Here is a 21,244-nt window from a genome sequence, read left to right on the forward strand (position 1 = left end):
TTTTTTTAATTTTGTAATCAGTTAAGTATATCAGGATGTTTTATGTTAATGTTTATTGCATTATTATAGAAGCGTTTATTGCTACTTTGTTGATTTGTGGTTCATGGAAAGGCCAATTTTGTGATCTATTTTACCATTTGTCAAAGCATTTTAAAGTTCAAAGAATTGTTTTGTAGTTCAAGTAGATTATATATTAACAATGACTAAGGCTATAAAATAATAATTATATTATTAAATTAATTAAATTAAATAATAATCACTCTATTTTGTGTATTACACAGACTGAAGCATTATGGGGACTTACAAAACACCTTCCAAGGCTACCTTCATTATCAAGAACATTTGTTTCGCATTCATAACAACACAAACAGAATAGTTTAATGTTTTTTTTTTAATTATTTTACACAACATAAGAACACAGCAGATGTCTTTCTGTACATGAATTTTTTTTTTGTGCCTTAAAACAAAGGCAAAATCAATGTCACTGAAAAGAAAAAGCTTTGATTTTTTAAAAAATATCAATTTTATAACAGGTCTCAGTATCAAGTCTTTATATAGTTGTTTTTTTTATTAAGAGTTTCTCTATAATATGCAGGAAATGTCATTTCCTTGAATAGAAAGGCTTTTTTGTGAAATCTCTTATGTTTCCTTCTATCTGTGTAACTGACACAAAGCTTGTATCCAGTAGAAGCCCCTGGTAAGAGGACACAGGAAGGCACCGATGCTTTCCTCTTACCATGATGCTCACCGTGTGCAGTGAAGATGGAGGCGTGTCTCTCTTGAGTGATGGATCTGGCTATGAGCGGCTAGCTCCTCCCTCAAAGCAAATATCCATATTAATCCATGGGTTTCCAAAGAACATTAAAAAAAAGACAGCAGAAAATATGATTTGCAGATGGAAACAAAAGAAATGGTGCAAAACGTGCACATTCATACGATCACACACATTTATATACTATGAGCGCCTATACACACACACACACACACACAAACGCACGTACACAATGAGATGCAGGCACTCCATCTAGTCTCCATTAGTCGTACATTCACACGGTGCTCTCTAGAATCCACTCTGAACTAGAAAACACAGTTTTCTCGCTGTCTAGATTTGAGTTTGCCATTTGGACTAGCATTCCGTTTACGGACATACTCCGCTTGCAAAACACATTCCCCAGCTTCTGCGAGCCAATGTAGCAGTGATGTTTCGACAGGTTCTCATTTAAAGAGTACCTGCGTTTAGCCCGTGCTCCTTCGGCGGGCAGTGTCATATACTTGGATGAAGACGGACGCGCCCTCCTTAAAATCGGAGTGTCTTTAAAGTGGGACGGGGGTGGAGGGGTTGGGGCTGGCTGCTGAAGGGCAGTGGAGTTGTTTCGGTTGGTGTTTTGAGTCTCTGCGTTGGGTAACGCCTCCACTTTGGGCTCGGTGGCACCGGCTGCGGGGACAGGCTGTGGCGCTGGTTTGCGCTTTGGCTTTAGTGACCCTGAAGAGCCGGGTGTTGTCCAGCTTTGGCATACCAGGGAGGTGGAGGTGGAGCAGTCTGGAATGGAGGTCTCTGAGGTTTGGGAATCTGGAGGTGGAGGAAGAGGCGCGGCGGAGCTCTTTTGGCATCCCTCATCTGCCTCCAAGCTTAAAGCACCTTGTTTGGACGCAGACGGCGTGACTGTACAGCCTTGGGACTGCGCCCCGTTTGTTTGAGAGTGCACGTCGGTGACCGAGGTCCCCTTGGCGGCATTGCCGCTGTTGCACACCTTGTAGCGGATCATGAGGATGATGATGAAGACGAGGACAGAGGCCACGATTATGCCCCCGATGATGATGATCATAGTGCCGCCCAAGAACTGGGACTGCATGAAGTGGCAGCGCAGATACTCGGACTCGGTGGTGAACTGGACGCAGCCTACAACCCGCGTGGCCGTCAGGGAGGTTATGCCGTCGTCGTAAATTGCCAGCACACACAGGTCGTACTGCGTCCCGGCAGCCAGGTTATTCACCAAGAAGTTTTTGCTCGTTGGGGGAATCATTCTGTTGGGTGAAGAAAAGAAGAGTGTTGGAATAAAACATGATATGTTTCATTTATCATTCATTTATTAAACTGCTTTACACCTTCTGAACAACCTCAAGAGTGGTACCAGTTCATGCAAAATTTCAATTTACATCCTTTTCAGCCCAGCAGTAGCCCTGAGAGAGTAATCTCCTACATATATGGATAAGGAAAAAAAACGTTTTAAGTACTTTGACTTTTTTTTACACCATTTTTTTTTTTTGCAAACTTAAACAGACCTCCAGTGTGACAAATGCATATTCAACTGAAAAGAAAAAAATGAGGTCTCTAAATTAAAAAGTTCATAAAAACAGCATGCAATTGTACTATTTATTTTTAATTGATCATGGCATGTCATTGCTTGCCTACTACAGTTGCATGAAAAAGTATGGGAACCACTTGCAGAATCTGTGAAAATGTGAATAATTTTAACAAAATAAGAGAGATCATACAAAATGCATGTTATTTTTTATTTAGTACTGTCCTGAGTAAGATATTTTACATAAAAGATCTTTGCATATCATCCACAAGACAAAAAAATAGATGAATTTATTAAAATAACCCTGTTCAAAAGTGTGGGAACCATTGGTTCTTAATACTGTGTGTGGTTACCTGGATGATCTACGACTGTTTTTTTTTTTTTTGTTTTTTTTTTTGTGATGGTTGTTCATGAGTCCCTTGTTTGTCCTGAGAAGTTAAACTGCCCAATGTTCTTCAGAAAAATCCTCCAGGTCCCAAAAACTCTTCAGTTTTTCAGCATCTTTTGCATATTTGAACCCTTTCCAGCAGTGACTGAATGATTTTGAGATCCATCTTTTCACACTGAGGACAACTGAGGGACTCAAACACAACTATTAAAAAAGGTTCAAACATTCACTGATGCTTCAGAAGGAAACACGATGCATTAAGAGCTGGGGAGTGAAAACTTCTTGAATTTGAATATCAAGGTAAATTGTACTTAATTTGTCTTCCGGGAAACATGCAAGTGTCTTCTGTTGCTTCTGAAGGGCAGTACTAAATAAAAAAAAAAAAAAGATATTTCAACAAAATAAGAAAAAATTTGGACATCTTCATCCTGTTTAAAAGTTTTCACCCCCTGACTCTTAATGCATCGTGTTTCCTTCTGAAGCATCAGTGAATGTTTTAAACTTTTTTTAATAGTTGTTCCTCAGTTGTCCTCAGTGTGAAAAGACGGATCTCAAAATCATTCAGTCACTGTTGTAAAGGGTTCAAATATGCAAAAAAAATCCTTGAAAACTGAAGAATCTGTAGGACCTGGAGGATTTTTCTAAAGAACAGAGCTCAGTTTAACTGCTCAGGACAAACAAGGGACTCATGAACAACCATCCCAAAACAAAAAAACAAACAAAACAGTCGTAGATCATCCAGGTAACCACACACAGTATTAAGAATCAGTGGTTCCCAAACTTTCGAACAGGGTTATTTTAATAAATTCAGCTACTTTTTTGTCTTGTGGACCATATGTAAACATCTTTTATGTAAAACATCTTACTCGGGACAGTACTAAATAAAAAATAACATGCGTTTTGTATGATCTCTCTTATTTTGTTAAAATTATTCACATTTTCACAGATTCTTCAAGTGGTTCCCATACTTTTTCCTGCAAATGTATCTATAATTATGTATGTTGAGTCCTTTTGGTTGTAATATTATATACATACACTCATCATTCAAAGTGTGAGGTCAGATTTTTTTTTCTTTTTTTTTTTCTCAAGGTCAAAAATACAGTAAAAACAGTAATATATTGAAACAATAATATTGTGTGTTACAATTTAAACCAACTGTTTTCTATTTATATACATTTCAAAATGTAATTTTTTCCAGTGATGTTCAAGCTGAATTTTCAGCATAATTACTCCAGCTTTCAGTCACATGATCATTCAGAAATCATTCTAATATGCTGATTTGGTGCAGTTTTGAAACGGCAGTACTTTTTTTTTTTAAGGATTCTTTGTTAAAGCACTTATTTAAAATACAAATACTTTTTTAACATTATAAATATATTTACTGTCACTTTTGATCAATTTAATACATCCTTGCTGAATAGAAGTATTCATTTCTTTAAAAAAAAACAAAAAAAAACTGAAAGGCTGATTTGGTTGAAAAGCAAAGACCTCTAAATGGCTTCAATTTTCTAAAAAATATTGCTGACTGCTATAAAGCAGTCATCGTAGAAAACATATATGACTTGTGGACACCACAACTGACCAAACAGAATCAATTATTCAAAATAAAATTAATTTCATGATTTTTTCAGTTTTCTGTTCTGGAATCAAAACCCACATGGATATGCAATTTTAATAACAAGCTAAGAGGAGAGCAGGATAGAGAAGTGGATTTCACATTGGAGGGCTCTGAACAGGAACACACTAGTACCTAAGCTCTTGATAAATATGGTAATATTCAAGTTGCATTTTCATTTGTGCAGCAGACTAAGGCACAGAACACGTGGAGAACCTATTATACTATTCTGAGCATGTTACAAAAAACACGTAAAGCAAACTGTGATATCAGGACTATCTCTTATCTGTCCCGTGTTTACTCTGCTTGCAGGCATGTTTAATCACATAATCTAGAGAGCATAAGTCTGGAGCAACAGTAAATCTTCTTCGGTGCTGTATCTACAGGAAGTCCTGCTGTACCTGCAGGAGTCTGGGGTTTGCTATCACTCTCTGAACCATTCACTTCAGACATGAACAATGGCATCTCTTATCATCCTTCCCCATGCGCCCCACCTGTCTCCTCTGCAGCCTGGCAAACATTCAGCTCATTCAGCCAGCTGAAAGAAGTGCTCTGTGATTTCCCATGCAAACCGACTGGATTTGGAGCACAAAGGTTCTCAGTAGAAGCGGCCTCGCGCCCCAGCCGGTCAGAGCGTTTCAGTATGCTAGGTGAGAGCGTACGGCGTCATACATAAATGAATGAGCGGAGCATTTTGATTGCAGGGTTGTTCTAAGTAACTCAATGTGTGTTTAATGGTGTCAAGAGGCTAGCTGCTAGGGTCATGTTTCACAAAATGGCTGAAAATATTTGCATCGTTCTACTGTTTGAGTAAGTGCTAATTTTATGCAGTGACACTAGAATATATCCTCTCATTCCTAGATGCTTCATTGTTAAATGGAACATCTAATTAGCACACCGCCCAAACTCTATTAGTGTCACTAAGTCTGGGTAGCATACGTTTCCTCTTTGTGGAGGAGTTTCTTGATACTAGCAGGCAGTTGGTGCTGTTAATGTGAAGACGTTGAAAAGTTTGTAATGCTTGGCAATGACAAAAAATATGGATACTACATCAAAATCATACCTAATTAAAAGTCAAAGTATTCGGCTAAATGTGTACTTGAGTGAAAGTAAAAAAAATTTCTATATTTACTTGATATTTATTAGTAAAAAGTACTACTTACTTGGCTTTTGAAAAAGACTGATGAAATCAGCAGGGGATTTTTCATTTGGAGGGTTAGTTCACCCAAAAATGAAAATTATGTCATTTATTACTAACCTTTATGTCGTTCCACACCCGTAAGACCTTCAAACACAAATTAAGATATTTTTGATGAAATCCGATGGCTTAGTGAGGCCTCCATTGCCAGCAAGATGATTAACACATTCAAATGCCCAGAAAGGTAATAAAGACACATTTAAATCAGTTCATGTGAGCACAGTGGTTCAACCTTAATATTATAAAGCAAAAAGAATACTTTTTTTGTGCCAAAAAAACAAAATAACTTTTCAATAATATCTAGTGATGGGTTATTTCAAAACACTGCTTCAGAGCTTTACAAATCTTTTGTTTCGAATCAGTGATTCGGAGCGCCAGTGTCACGTGATTTCAGTAAACAAGGCTTCTTTACGTCATAAGTGTTTCGAAATTTCAATAGTACACGTGACTTTGGCAGCTTAATACGCGATCCGAACCACTGATTCGAAACAAAAGATTTGTAAAGCTTCATGAAGCAGTGTTTTGAAATCGGCCATCACTAGATATTGTTGAAAAGTCATTATTTTGTTTTTTTGGCACACAAAAAGTATTCTCGTCGCTTCATAACATTAAGGTTGAATCACTGTAGTCACACGTTCTAAATATGTCTTTAGTACCTTTCTGGGCATTGAAAATGTGTTAATTATCTTGCTGGCAATAGAGACCTCACTGAGCCATCAGATTTTATCAAAAATATAATTTGTGTTCTGAAGATGAACGAAGGTCTTACGGGTGTGGAATGACATGAGGGTGAGTAATTAATGACAGAATTTTCATTTTTGGGTGAACTAACCCTTTAAGTAACTTTAATGCTCAAACTGTGTAGAACAATCTTTTTTCACCATTTTGCTGATGTTATAGTTGTTCATAGACAATTTTTTTTTTTTTCCTTTTTTTCCTAAGTTATATTTACGGGCTTTTTGTGCCTTTATTCGTAGAGGACAGTAAAGAGCGGACAGGAAAGTATTGGGCAGAGAGGGGGGCAGGATCGGCAAAGGACCTCGAGACGGGAATCGAACTCGGGTCGCCTGAATGCATTTGCGCCGTATGTCGGTGCACTAACCACTAGGCTAAGTTGATCAATATATTAAATGAGGTGTGGCCAATCACATTTCACACAAGTTTAAAGTTAAATAAAATTCAAGGACATGAGACTTGCTAGCTCAGTAAGTAAATAGCTTATTTTTATTAACAGGATAGATATGTAATTTCTTTATTTCTTACAAATATTGGTGGTGAAAATTAATTGTATTTATTTCCTTAACACACATTCCTGGTGTTATTGTGCATGATTTATCGTCAGTGCACCTTATTCCAAAGAAAAAAACTAGTAAACTCCAATCAATTTCTCATTGAATATTCTGTATAACTCAGAAATACATTGTATGATAGATTGAATAATGAATGGCATTTCACATTGACTTAAAGCTGGGGAGTGATCGTCGTAAGTTTTCAGAACGGCAAGAATCAAGATAACAGCCATTATCATTGTGCCCATGAACAAGGCACTTAACCCCAGGTTTGACAGGAGATTGTCTCTTATAAGTTCATGGCACTTTTCTGCAGCTTTATCACAGAAACAAATTCCACTGGCCCTGTATTTGTGGCGAAAATTTGATTATAGTCTATGTTTCACTACGGCCGGTCTGTTGCTAAATGTGTTAACTGAGAAGGGAGCACTTGGTAACAACATGGGGTATCAGCCAGATGCTTCTCTAGTAAAAAATAGGTTGAGATGTATCTGTTGTCTTTCTGTGGGCTTCATTCTCATCATTTGTGAAAAGAGCTTCCCACACAATGTACTCTGTACACAAATGACGAGGTAATGGCTTTGCTTCTGCAGTGTGTCTCATTGAACGAGAACGCTCGTGGCCAGTGTGTGTTATTGTAATTAGCCGACTGTGGCTCATTTACAGCAGCCCATTGAGATAAAGTAAGCCAAAAAATGAATCTCTTTTTGATTCCCCCAAGCGAGTCTGCAAAGAACATAATTATAAGAACGTATTAATGAGTACAGCATACGTGAAAGGAAATACTGTTCGAGATAGCACTAAAACAGATTGGCTAACACACACAATGGTCTCTGAATATTATCAGTTATAAACTATAATGATTATTCAATTTTACACTTTAATACGCTCTAGGTGGACACTCTTGCTAATCCTAATCAAAGAGTCCTATAGATTTTATTCAGTGCTAGTCTCCCAAGTTCCCACAACTTTTTTAAACCATTAAACCAGACCAGCTAAGATCGGCCTTTGCTGGTTTCAGCTGTATCTTTCAGTAGGAATAGCTGCAACACAAAACAAATGAGAAAAGCCCCATGCACCATAAACAGATAGTCCCACCCCAAACTCACACTATTGGTTGACCAGTGTTGCTAAGTCAGGATGCTTTAATGGAGCAACGATAGTGCCATTTTGATTTACACTTTTCAGAGAAATCAGCCTACAAATGTCTTATAGCTAGGAAAAGAAAATATATTTAAACCATTTAAAAGGACAAAATTTAAAATAAAGTAATACAAACTAGAGACTAGGGTACACTATGACAGACCACAACCACAAGAGACAAAATCACTGCACAGCCAGGATACAAAAACAAAACATACAAATACATCAGCATTATTCATTTAAGAGAAAATTAGAAATGGATTTCTATTCTAGCATTTCACACGAACAAAAAGCACAGCATTGATCCATCCATCCATTAGAACAACACAAACTGTTGATGGATTTTTGTGCTAATGTACTGAATATAAGCTCCATTTTTCACAACTGGCCTCTTTAACACGTTGCTGTTGTCTCAAAGGGCCAAAGTCAGCTCGTTCATGCATCTAGACTGATTCTGTTTTTTCAACTGCCCTTAAAACCAAATGGGTCACGTTCTCCTTGCTGGCTGGTCTGAGTGTATATAACTGTTTCCAGTGTCTATTGTTAAGTTGGCTTCCTAAATTTCAATCTAAAACTCATCATTTCAAACCACATACTGATCTAGTGACTTTTCAAATGTTTGTGCTGTATTATTTACATGATAAAAATTATAATTTTAACATTTTATAGAAATACGGATTGGATTTTCATGCTTACTTCACATTGCTATTATCTAATAAACTTTAAATCTGAAATGAGGGCAGTCGAGAAGGGGTTAATACGTTTCAATAGTAGAGGCCATTTTGTTTATAGAAAAACAATGTGATACTAAGTTCACTGTATAGTAAGCCCAATTCTAATTCAGCTTCATTTTTACTCATTGGTTGTTTCACGATAGAAATAAGTTGATCAATATATTAAATGATTTAACGGTATATGTGAAAATATACAGAATAATATATTGCGTTAATATATTACAATATATTGAATAATACTTTTCATATATTAAAAAATATGTGACAATATATTTACTAATATATCATAATGTATGCAATTTTATATTCAGTAATATTCAGTTTTATATTCAGTTATATTCACTTCATAATATATAGATGTACATGTGATCAGATATGGTACCGCATGTGTAATATATTGCAGATATATTATCTTATGCAGTATAAACACATATATAGAGAGAGAAATATAGAGTATAATGTAATATATTTCTTATATTTCCACAGGCTCTACTCTTTAGCACAATGGTAACCCCAAAAACATACAATATTAAACACTATCAGATCTCCCCCTATATTGATATAGAGCAAAAACACATAAAATAACATTTAATTTTAACATTTACTCTTCTTTAACACATAGAGGAAAGCATGCTGGGAACTAGAAATCTGCTGTAACTCATTCTTTGAATGCGTGTATATAGTATGTGTGTACAATACATTCACATTTATATGGGAACATGTATGTGCAATATATGTACACAATAAAGGATAACATTTTATGAGTATTACATGTAATGCTATTTTTGTCTTCATTTCTAAATATTTTATATGCATCAATATATAGCCATACATGGTCAATACATATATTACAGTATATTGAAAAAATATAAGAACTAGTTTCCCATATATGGAAATGTATTATGTAATATATCACATTATATTTTGCAGTATATTCCCATATATTTTTGTTCCGTAAGGGAATGACTAGCAATAACTATTTAAAATCCACTTCAAGAAATGGATAAACATTTAATGTAGATTCAACCGACTTTTTCATTCAAATGACTGAATGAAAAGTAAATATATCTCACCTGTAAACAAGAGAGTCGTCATAGGTTCCATTATACTGAATCTGAAACATGCGTATTCCAGGTATATTCCTCTGGAAGTTAAATTTGATGAGTGCAGTGGATGAGGTGGCTTCTGCCATAACCACCCTCTTATCGGTACTGGTCTTGGCGTCGCCGGTGTGGTTGCTGCCGTTTGCTCCTGCCCTTGTCGAAGTGGAGATGTCAGAAGAGCCCGGGTCAGGCTCCTGGATGTTATTGGTGCTGTTGCTAATGTGCGGAAGCTTGATGATAACCAGCTCCACGGTCTGGTGGGCCTCCCCGGCAGGATTTGAGGAAATGCACGTGAAAGAGCCTGTGTCCTTTACTGTGCTTATCAGGATGTCCAGCGTGCCATTGTTGTAAACCAATGTGCGTGACGTGTTTGAGACTAACTTCCCATCGGGAGATATCCAGTGAATGGCAGGTTCGGGATCTCCCCTGGCTTTGCACTTTAATGCTACCCGCTGGCCCTCCAGGACCCTCATCTCGTGAGAGTGGCGGGTGATGAGGGGCGGCTCGCAGAGGAACTCCTCCTCCGGGATAGACCAGAAATAGCGTCCAGAGAGATGCAAGGGTGTGGCGCAGGTCTCCAAGTCGTCCTCCCGATTGAGCCGCCTAAGCCACAGCAGCTCGCAGTTGCAGTGTAAAGGATTTCCTCCAAAGCTCAGAGCAAAAGAGGAGGGATTGAGAATGCCGGATGTGGCCAGAACCTGCGCCCGCTGGAAAAGCGGGTCTGGTGGAAGCTTCTGGAGCTTGTTGGAGGTCACGTCTAAGCGATTGAGCTTCTGTAGGAGGGAGAAAGTCCCCTCAGGAATGTATTCGATCATGTTGTGGTCCAGACTAAGTGTGTGTAGGCTGATCATCTTTTGAATGGCCTCCCAGGGGATGGTCTCCAGATTGTTGTAGGATAAGTCCAGTTCTTCGAGGGCTAGTAGGTCGTTAAAGGCTCCCATGTGGATGAGGGTCAGTTGGTTGTTGTTCAGAATCAGGTGATGCAGCTTAGACATGCCACTGAAGGTGTCGTTGGCTATTCGTGTCAAGCGGTTGTGGTCTAAATGCAAGGCTCGTAGGTTTTCCAAGTCTGCGAACGCATGTGGAGTTATGTAGCTTATTGTATTCCTTGACAAAGTAAGATCCACCAGCTTGGTCATGTTGGCCAAGTCTTTCCGTTTTACGCTGGTGACAAAGTTATCAGCTAGCCGGAGCTCCACGGTGTGCCTGTCGATGTTGGGCGGAACAAAGAGCAGCCCTTTTTTGGCACAGAGTGTTGCGAGGTTGGGGGACAGAACTTGACAGACGCAGCGCTTCGGACAGATCTGGGCCTTCACTGCCATTCCGATAACCAACAAGCAGACAAGCAGTTTTTCCATTGTAAATCAGGTTTTTACACCTAGGGAAAAGAGAGAAAACAAGATAAAGGGCGTGATTAATATGCTACTGTGCCTTTGAACTACAATTTCAAGCAAAGCAGGCCGTTATTCAGCTGGAGCATAATTGCATTTGTAGATGTTTATAAAATACCAGTGCTTAACGCAGTCAGAATGCATGTGATAACAGCAGGCCATTGGTTATCCTGCAGTTATTTCAGGAAGTGTGATAAACAGTTCATCTTGCACAAACAAAACCCCATGTCAGAGCAGTTTTGTAACACAGCACTAATATTCCCAAGCTCAAAATCAGTATTGTCAGCTCTAAAGCAACCAGTTCTGATAAAAAAAAAATAAAAAAAAAGTGACTCACTAAATTTCGCAAGCCTATTTTTTGTCAGATTATTCATTAAATAGGAGCATTTTCCCATGCTTGTGCAGAAGCTAATGCCAATATTTGCACAGCTGTAATATTTTTACATTTATACTGGTGTTCAATATTTCAACAAATATATTTCATAGTTGACAGAGCCTAAACTCTATTATAGAAAGCATATAACGTGTATATACATTTTTGATTTTCAGACAATGTATCTAGCTTTTTTTAGCTGAATTTAAAAGCAACTATATATTTTCAAGTATAAAGACCCATTTATACTATGTGAAAAATATGGTATCCAGAATTAAATGATGGGCTTATCTGTCATTGTGCTAAACCCAAAACAAATCAAATACATAGTTACCTGTAAAATACTTTGTACTACTTTAAGTAAACATTTTTTTTTTTTTTTTTCTACTCAACATTTTTATAAAGGAACACTTTTTGGGCCAGATTTACTAAATAGCTTGCACCAGCGCAAACTCTCTTTTGGCCTTAAAAAACTACTGTCAGGATTTACTAAAGACACGCAGTGCAAAATTAGCACTGAAAAGGCATGGACTGAGTTGTTCTGACCTTATTGCATATGCATTTGTAGGAGTTTCCTTTTCAGACGCAAAATTTATGGGAGGAGAGTATTTAAATGAATCACGCAACGTGATTTACTAATGTTTAAGCTAGTCAATTTACTGGTATATGCACCATTATTTAACACCCAAAAAAAGCATGTCTTAACCCATTTTGTGACATGGCTGCAATTGTTGCTGCCAGGAGGAGACACCGCAGAGAACAGAGAGTTGCGTGGTAGAAGGGAGAAAATATTTTCCACTCGTATTAATTTTTTTGGAATGCCAGAGGAAGATGTTATCCGAACATATCGTTTGCCAAGCCATGTTGGCCTATATATGTTTGTCAGATTACAGGTTAAGTTGCGCCTGTGTCAACCCGCACCTGATGAGAGCATCAGCTCTGCTTATTTGTGACCCAACACTAATTTGCGCTGCTCTTGTTAGATTGCATTGGTCATTATGTAAATGATTTGACTTCGTCTGTGTTCTTTAATTTGCGCGTCAGCAGTAGATCATACGCAAAACTTGCCACTCCCATTGGCGCATTTGTGGAATTGCACTCTCACGCTAATTTGCCCCGTTTAGTAAATCTGGCCCTTTGTGTATTAAGGAGAGATTTAGAAATAGACATTTTATTTAGAAAACTACTGTATATGGATATTTGCTTGCAGCTTCCAGTTTGAAGATCTCGGATATAAAGTGCAGCATTTTGAACAGCAGTTGGGGAGATTTGACAGCTGTGAGTAGTGGTCACATTTTATTGTGATATGGCAGCTAATAACTAGCTAGTCCAAATATATGACTGTAAATAAGCCCACAAAACAATAAAACACAGCCACCTGCCCATATTTGTAAAGGACTTTATGAAAAAAATAAAAAAGAAGTAGGAGAAGAAGCTTATAATAAGTGTTCATAGCAACACATCTGAAAATAGATCGATTCAGTCTCTAAAGGAGTGTGGGTTTAATGCAGGCAAAACACATGGCTAATAAATGTCATGCGAACTACAGGAACTATTTCAACACTTCAGACTATTAGCGGCAAATTAAGAACAACAATAATTCATTCTAAACCAATATGCTCTTTTCATCCTTGATTTCAAGGGTTTTAACAACATCTTCCTGTCTCACTTTTTCACACTTCTCTCGAAGGTGTGACTCATTCTTTCCAACTGTAAAGTCCTTCACTCTCTATTAGAACTGTGTGGGTGTGCAGAAGAGCTGTTTCATAATGACCGTGTGTGTGAACAGGGAACGCTTTCGCAAGACCCTGACCCAGTGGGGGCAACTGTATTATATTTAATTATATAATTACGCCAAGTTGAGTATGTAATGACACAATACGGGGTCTAACAACTATGCACTCATAGAGAGTACTGCATTAAAAACAGCCATCATTAAATGGTAACAGAGGCTGACATCAGACTATGAAATCATGAGGACCCTGTCTGAGCATTAGACCTGAAATTACCCGAAGTAGTATGATTACTGACTGATTATGTCATCTTGTTGATGATAATGGTCTAAAAGGGATAGCTCTCTCAAATATGATAAGCATTTTATGTCATTTCAAACCTGATATTGTCCTCTGCGGAACTCAACTGAACAAGGACTGCACAAGAACGATGAATACATATAGTGACGAGGGGCTGTTAAAATCCAAAAATGACAAAACATAAATGTCCATATGACTTAAGTGCTATATTCAAAGCCTTGTGAAATCTAATGATAGTTTGAAAGACTTCTCTTCCATCAAAATCAAGAAATGTCACACTAGGTTCGATATCAAAAATGCAAAACATCATTAGTTTTTGTCTAGTAGCCACACCAAATTTGAATATGTGCATATTAACATTAACAAACGAGATTTGAAAGCTGTGATGGAGGGGAGGATTTATCATAAACGTGTCTGTTTTACACACATAGCTTATTTTATGGTGCTTTCTAGTCATTTTTTGAACTTAGCAACCCTTAGTTCCCATTCTCTTTGATTATATGGGAAAAAATACAGTGTCAACAAGTGTTATTTTAGTATTATTTATGTACTATTATAGTATTTATTTTAAATTAGCTTTCATTTTTATATATTCAGTTTTCATTTTCATTTAGTCTAAGTTTTAATAATTTTGTTGGGCTTTTGTCAATTTTATTATATATAATATGTTTTAAATTATTTTATATATGTAGTTTTAAATTGTTTTTATTTGAGTTTTAATTTTGTTGGCTTAAGAAAGCCCAAAGCTTGAAGTGGGACTTTTTGGTTCTTTTGGTCACCTTGTGTACAGCTGCAACAAATGTATTATTATGGCACCTTTGAAATTCCATACCCACAGTGCTATTGCTCCGACATAATTCTTGCACCTTCTTTTTCATCAGTTATTTTGCCCATTGGTCATAACATTTCTTACAGATTTCTGCTCATTGTAAATCAGATACAGATAAATAGCACAGTAAGATTACATTTATTTGAAAGCATTAATGAGATAGCGATTGCATGTAAATTAGTCCTACCTACCTGTGTAGTGTCTCTCTATTAATAGGGAAGCTGTGGGTTGTAGTTACTTCAAAAGTAAAAAGAAATATATGCTAAACGAACCTTGAATCGTGACTTGAAGTCAGATCTTTATGTGCAGAGGCGAACCTACATTTAGTGGGGGCCTTAGGGAGAATAAATCAATGAGGCCCTTCTAAAAGAGTTTTGTTGTTGCTGTTGTTAATATATATATATATATATATATATATATTGATTCAGGTTTATAATTATTTATATGAAAACTGAAAGTCTGATCAGTCTGAAAAGATATAGAAACAAACTACACATCAGTACGGAGCCCCGCACATAACATGCAAGAATAAAAATTAAATCGTGCGCACAATTTACTAATTCGTTCCCTTGATTTACTAAATCGTGCGCACGATTTACTAAAACGTGCACACGATTTACTATTTCGTTCCCTCGATTTATAAATCATGCGCATGATTTATAAATCAAGGGAATGAAATAGTAAATCGTGCGCACGTTTTAGTAAATCGAGGGAACGAAATATAAATCGTGTGCACGTTTTAGTAAATCGAGGGAATGACTTAATAAATCGTGCGCACGATTTAGCCTACTATTTTTTTTCCCATGTGTCATGTCCGGGGCTCCGTACATCAGGGCCCAGGTCTGTGGCGAGTTTGGTGCTTGTACCATTAAAGCTCTAGGAGTAACAGTCAGAAAATTTAGTCTCAGAAGAAAAATAATAAGAAGTTGTTTAAATAGAATATCAATATGTTGGCTTTCTCAAACCAACATAATTAGTTACCAAGGACACATTTCTCATTTTTTAGTTAAAAGTTATTCATCAATATTTATATTTTATAGTATTTCTGTCAGCGTCGGGATCTAATTGCAGCACTTGTGACTTTTATTAAACTCGAACTAGAAAACCATGAGCAGAACAACTAAACGAAAGTGTCGAGAACAGACAAATGAAGTGAACAAAACACAGGACTTAAATACCAAAGCAAACTAATCAACAAAATGAACAACAGGTGCAAATCATAATCGCATCAATGAAAAACCATAGAAACAAACTCAAACCCTACTCAAACCATATATGTATGAAACAACATGAGGGTAAGTACATTTCATTTATGGGTATTCCTTTGAGTGAAAATGATGACGGAAAGAAGACTTTTTGACATGTCTGAACAAGATAAAATACTCCCTCTCACGTGAATGACTCATCTGGTGAAACTGGTAACAGAAAACTCAAAGGAGCACCACAAACTCAATGCTGCCGCCCAGTTACACAGCAAATGCAAATATCATGTTCTTTCCAACACTGCATGTCTTCACTATTGATTTTCATTCCACCCTGTGGACTGGATGGAGCAGCGAGATTTGAATGAGCGAGAAATAAAGGAAAGGAAATAGGAAAGAGAGAGGGAGAGATACAGAGAAATGTGATGCTGTAATGGAGACTGATGTGCTGTGCATATGAACAATAGGGAATAGTAAGTGTATGATTCATGCCAGTGGATCTGATTCACGAGCACTTGCTCTTCACCGGTGCAGTAAAGCATAAGAGGCAAATGTGCATTATGTTTTGCCTCAAGATGAACTCAATTTTGTGCCCAAGCCATATGGTTACACAAGGGCCTATCGGCAGGGTGGTTCTTAGAGGGGTGCAACTGACTGAGGGGGTCCTGCTTCCTCTAAGTCGCACTGGGCCCCGCCCCATGATTGGGATGGCCCTGCCTATTGGTGTACAAAAATTTATTTAGTAACACTTTATATTAAGGTGATATAGTTACACATTATTACATGTACTTACTATAGTAAATCATGCATGATTACAAGTAACTAACCCTAAACAAAACCCTAACTGTAACTCTATAGTAAGTACATGTAGTTAATCAAATAAGTACTGAGTAATATTAATTAAGTACAACGTAACTATGTCACCTTAAAATAAATTGTAACCCTTTATTTTTATGTTTTCACTACTGTATAATCTTATTCTTGTCAGCTATTTCTCTAAAAAGGTAGGGTACAGAAATATAAGTTTGGGAGGGGCTTGCACAGACAATTCCCAGTAATTGTAACAGCAATTATCAAAGCAGCTGTTTACTTCACAAGGTGACAATTCTGACAGCTTTCCCTGCATTACCTGTAAAAGTGACAGTCTTAACACGGATGTTGCTTAAACGTGTTAGGTTGTGACAAATAGCTGTGCTTTATCTCCAAATACACTACAGACCAGCTAAAATGTGTCAGTTTATGTTTCTAAGGTTTCAAGCTTCCAATGTCCTGAAATCTTCTTTCATAAACTTTCTTTATCATTTATGCATGCAGATCATAGAATTAGCACATCAGCATTTCCCAGTTCTTTTACAAACTAAGATAGGACCACACTACCAAACAAAACACCTAATTAATCTGCATTTCATGCTTCATTAAGGGCATCTACTGTAAGTGATAAAAATAAAAATAAATATTTTTGACAGAACATACTATCAGTCCTCTAAAAAATAATGAAAATCTCAAAACAATACCTTGCTTTTCTTCCCATCCAGTTTGAATACATAACGTTCTACATGGAGCTGTTCACGTTGTCGGAATGGGAATTATGGTAGGGTGACCATATGTGCCATTTTCCCAGGACGCGTCCTGTCCAGGATTTCTAAGTTGCATAAAATGTCCCAGTTTTTTTTTTTTTTTTTATATTTGCGGAAGGTAATGACTGAAAAATAATTTGACCAATAGCGTGCATTATACATAATCAACCAATCGTGGCTTGCGAGACGGCTGGATCTACAGAGAAAGGTCAAAGCATTGCAAATACGACAACATTTTAATGCACTGCATGAAGACTGTCAATAAGAACAGTGGCTTGCACAGACCTCCGTGTAGAAATTGCGTTCCTAAATCGCGTTCCGGGGGCACATCGATATGACCACTTTCACGATTAAAGAGGCAAGGGCTCAAGCCATTTGAGGCAATTTAGAAATCCTGGACAGGACTCGTCCTGGGAAAATGGCACATATGGTCACCCTAAATTATGGGCTTCTTGGCAACACAGTCAACGCCTAAATGAGTTAGGGTTATTCCTGCAATATCGGAGGCTGCCGTTTTAGGACTGCATTCCTAGGACCGTATTTCTAGGACATTTTTAAAACATTTTCTGGAACCGCTTTTTTTTTTTTTTTTTTTTATTCAGTATTTGTATTATTAAATTTTAGCAATTATTTAGTTGTTTAATTATTTAAATTCAATTGATATATTGTCCTAACCAACCCCTAAGCCTAAACACAACCAGTGCTAACCCTCTTGAAATATTTAACCTTATTTGTTTCAATATATGATGTATTCTGATTTTAAATTAGGTTTTGCTGGAAAGAAAGACCTTATTTTTCAACACAGAAGCAAGATTTTTTTCTGTATATGTATGAGACTTCCTTTTCATTAGCCACAGCTTGGCGTGACACTTCTCATCTGGTATGTGACCAACTTAAAGTGCAGTAAACCGTAAAACACAGAACATACTTCTAAATGGTGGGGACATAATTATTTATTTAAAAGAAAGAACTACTCAGAGAATATGAGATTTTGGCTGACTCTTATTTTGAAATTGTTATCAGTCTTAGCATCTGGCTATAATAGGAATACTACCATACTACTGCTGCAGTAAACATTATAGTATGCATACTGCAGTCAGTGTGCAAATTTTCTGCATGCACAGAATACCCAGATGACCCATTACATTTGCAACTGGCTGTGTGGAATACAGTGTATCCCACAATGCACCAGTGTAATGGATGAATCAGTGGCAATATCAGATGTGATGCATCTCTATCTTGACTCATTATGTGAAACTGCCAAAAGACTTGTTTACACCTAAATCAAAATGCAAATTAATTTTATTATTTATAAGATGAATATGACATTAAAAATGTAGATTTCTATTGTTTGAAACTTTTTTATGAAATAACATTATTTCACTTAATATTTAAAAAACAAAAAACAAATAGTAGTGTACACTAAGCAGTGTAATATTCCAATATGAATATGTGCTGGATGTATCGTGATTATTAGAATACTTATTTGGCTAAATAAAGCATGCAAAGAGAATCGCTACACATACAATTGTGTGTGTGTGTATGTAACATCATATTACTGATCCTATAAAAGCCCTATCTAGTCAGTTTAAACATACCAAACAAAAGACCACTTTGTATTAAAGTAAATTCTAAATGACAAGTGACCCTACTGAATATCAAGTAGATGATGTATTCACAACAGACACTCATGAAAATCATAATGATAGCTACTGTAATGAGGTAGCTGTAGAGTGCTGTCAGTCACATTGACAGGAAGCAATTGCCGTGCTCTTCACTGTGAAGAGCAGCCACAAGACAAACACTCGCTAATCAAGCATGTCTCAGAGAGTATGGATGTTTCACCCACCACAGCCCTTAATGAAGTGAGGCGTTCGATTAAACAATAGCTCAGTCCAGAGATGGGAAACTTTACAAACAATGCTTCGATAAAAAATTCTAATTGGCTTTTTTTTTTCTTTTTCTAGGGGATGAGAGAACTGTATAATATTACAGCACAGTACTGTATATTACATGACATCTGATATTATTCTGATATATGATATATGTTTATCTTCACCAGTGTTGCAAAATTAAGCAAGAACAGCATATTTTCACTCAATGACAGAGATGTGGATCGTTATTCTTGTATGCGTCCATTTCTGATGTATTAGCTGACCGAAAAAATATAAGAAAAAAAAATCTTACAGAAATTTTGGATGTTTGGAATTAAAAAGGTTTTGGGTCCTTTTTTGCTTACACACGTATTTGTATTTGTGTGTTTAGCAATTGTGTGTTGACCTGAGAGTGACAGAGAGAATGAGAAAGACATGATGTACAGAATTCCATGATTATCATCCATATTCATATGATAAAAACATAAAAACTTCTCTATAATTTACATTGGCCATATTTTACACACAATGCACACATGAATTTTTAAGCACCCTTAACGGAGATGTTTTCCTCACTGAAAATATTATCATAAATATTTAAGACGTGTCAACACAACAGCAAAGATGCGAAGCAGGATAAGGAAATAAAGAGAGAAAAAGAGAAAGAGGTATAACTCATTCTGCGACACTCTCACGAGATCTAGATTTGGTGCTATGAGGGGTCAGGTTTTGGCTAGCTATCCTTCACAGTTAAAGGTAGGGTAGGTCATTTTTGGAGAGGCTAGCAATAGCATGCTAGCTTTGAAAACATAACATCCCACCCTCCCTTCAGAGCTTCTCCAAAGCCATGCCTCATCCAAAACACATGAACACGTACAACAGGGGGCAAACAAAAGCGTCACGAGATGGCGTTAAACTACCTCATGTCTCAAAACACATAACATTACAATAATAATGAACGTTAACAACTTAAACATTACTGACCTCTACCACCTGACTGCTGCAGATTCATTTAGCCGTTGATAGTGTCCTACGTCCTGGTCCTGAGACTTTCAACCAGCATAACAAAAAATGTTTTTGAAGCAGTTCATCTACCCTGCCTTTAACCCTACTGGTAGATTACATAACTGCAGACAAGAAGCATGTTTCTCTATTGACATCCAAAAATTTCATTATAATATAGTACATTTTATCAGTGTCCAACTTTACTTCTCTAATTAAGGAGGTATATATTACCTGCTGAAAGGTATATTATAGGTTAAATCAGATTCTTACAATATATTTGCAATGACTTAATTGCTTTTTCAAAATACAGTAAAATCTAGTTAAAGCATCTTTACTTAACTGAATTATTTTTAAAACGTATTCATATAAAATAAGATAATGCAAAATGGCAAAATGAAGGTTTTGTCTGATCTTGTCATTTTGCCAGATCTTTTTATTGGTCAAACATCTTCTGTGCACTCTTCCATTTCGCTTATGTATGAATGAAATGATATAACCGCTCATCTCTGATCTCTTTAGGATAAATTCAAGCTATATTACTAGTCTTCGAGTTTGCACGTTAAGTGAAAAAAGATCAAAGCTAAACAAATTCATTAGTTACTGAATTTCCAATACCACTAAGCAAAATGTGGCACAATGTGAAATTCCATTTCTGGCCCATTTGCACTGCGAACAGTGATGCACTGCAGATGACAGACTAAAGATGTCTTTGAAGAAAAATGTGGATACTTTTGCTCCAACAGCTGGGAGGGAGGCTGACTAGTTCTGGAGGATGTAGATCCACACTTCAACAGGAAGAGAAATGGAGCTGCATTTTTTCCTTGCGCTAAGTGATGGCAGCAGCATTTTTCAGGCTGCTTATTCAAGATTAATCAGCACCTAATGGCAAAACAGAGTGCTAAAATCTCCATAAAAGAGAGAGGGGTAGAGATGGATTGAAATACAGAAAGGGAAAAAAAGAAACATCAACACATTTGCAGTAGTTGCCTGGAGCAATGACCAGCCTCAGCATCACTCCCACTGACACACACGCACAGGAACACAATAAGACAGAATCCATACTAAACATCTCTCCTTACTGCATCCTTTCCATCCTTTTTTGTAATTTCCTTCTGTCTAGCCTTTTCCCCCTCAGCTCATCTATTGCCTGCCCCAACTTTCTACTTCCTCCCCACAGGAAAACAAAA

General features: G+C 36.9%; 1 protein-coding gene across 1 annotated transcript in view; it reads right to left on the reverse strand.

Moving 5' to 3' along the window:
- Positions 1-373: 373 nt before the first annotated feature.
- lrfn5a (leucine rich repeat and fibronectin type III domain containing 5a) overlaps positions 374-21,244 on the reverse strand; it is a 62,259-nt gene continuing 41,388 nt past the window's right edge. The window contains exons 2-3 of the mRNA XM_051869419.1: positions 9,744-11,151; positions 374-2,025 (exon numbers count right to left, since the gene is read on the reverse strand). Of these exons, the coding sequence (XP_051725379.1) occupies positions 1,047-2,025; positions 9,744-11,131 (2,367 nt within the window). The 5' untranslated portion in view covers positions 11,132-11,151 and the 3' untranslated portion in view covers positions 374-1,046. The remainder of the gene's footprint in view (positions 2,026-9,743; positions 11,152-21,244) is intronic.

Source organism: Ctenopharyngodon idella, chromosome 17 (genome assembly GCF_019924925.1).
Source record: "Ctenopharyngodon idella isolate HZGC_01 chromosome 17, HZGC01, whole genome shotgun sequence".
Taxonomy (NCBI): Eukaryota; Metazoa; Chordata; class Actinopteri; order Cypriniformes; family Xenocyprididae; genus Ctenopharyngodon; species Ctenopharyngodon idella.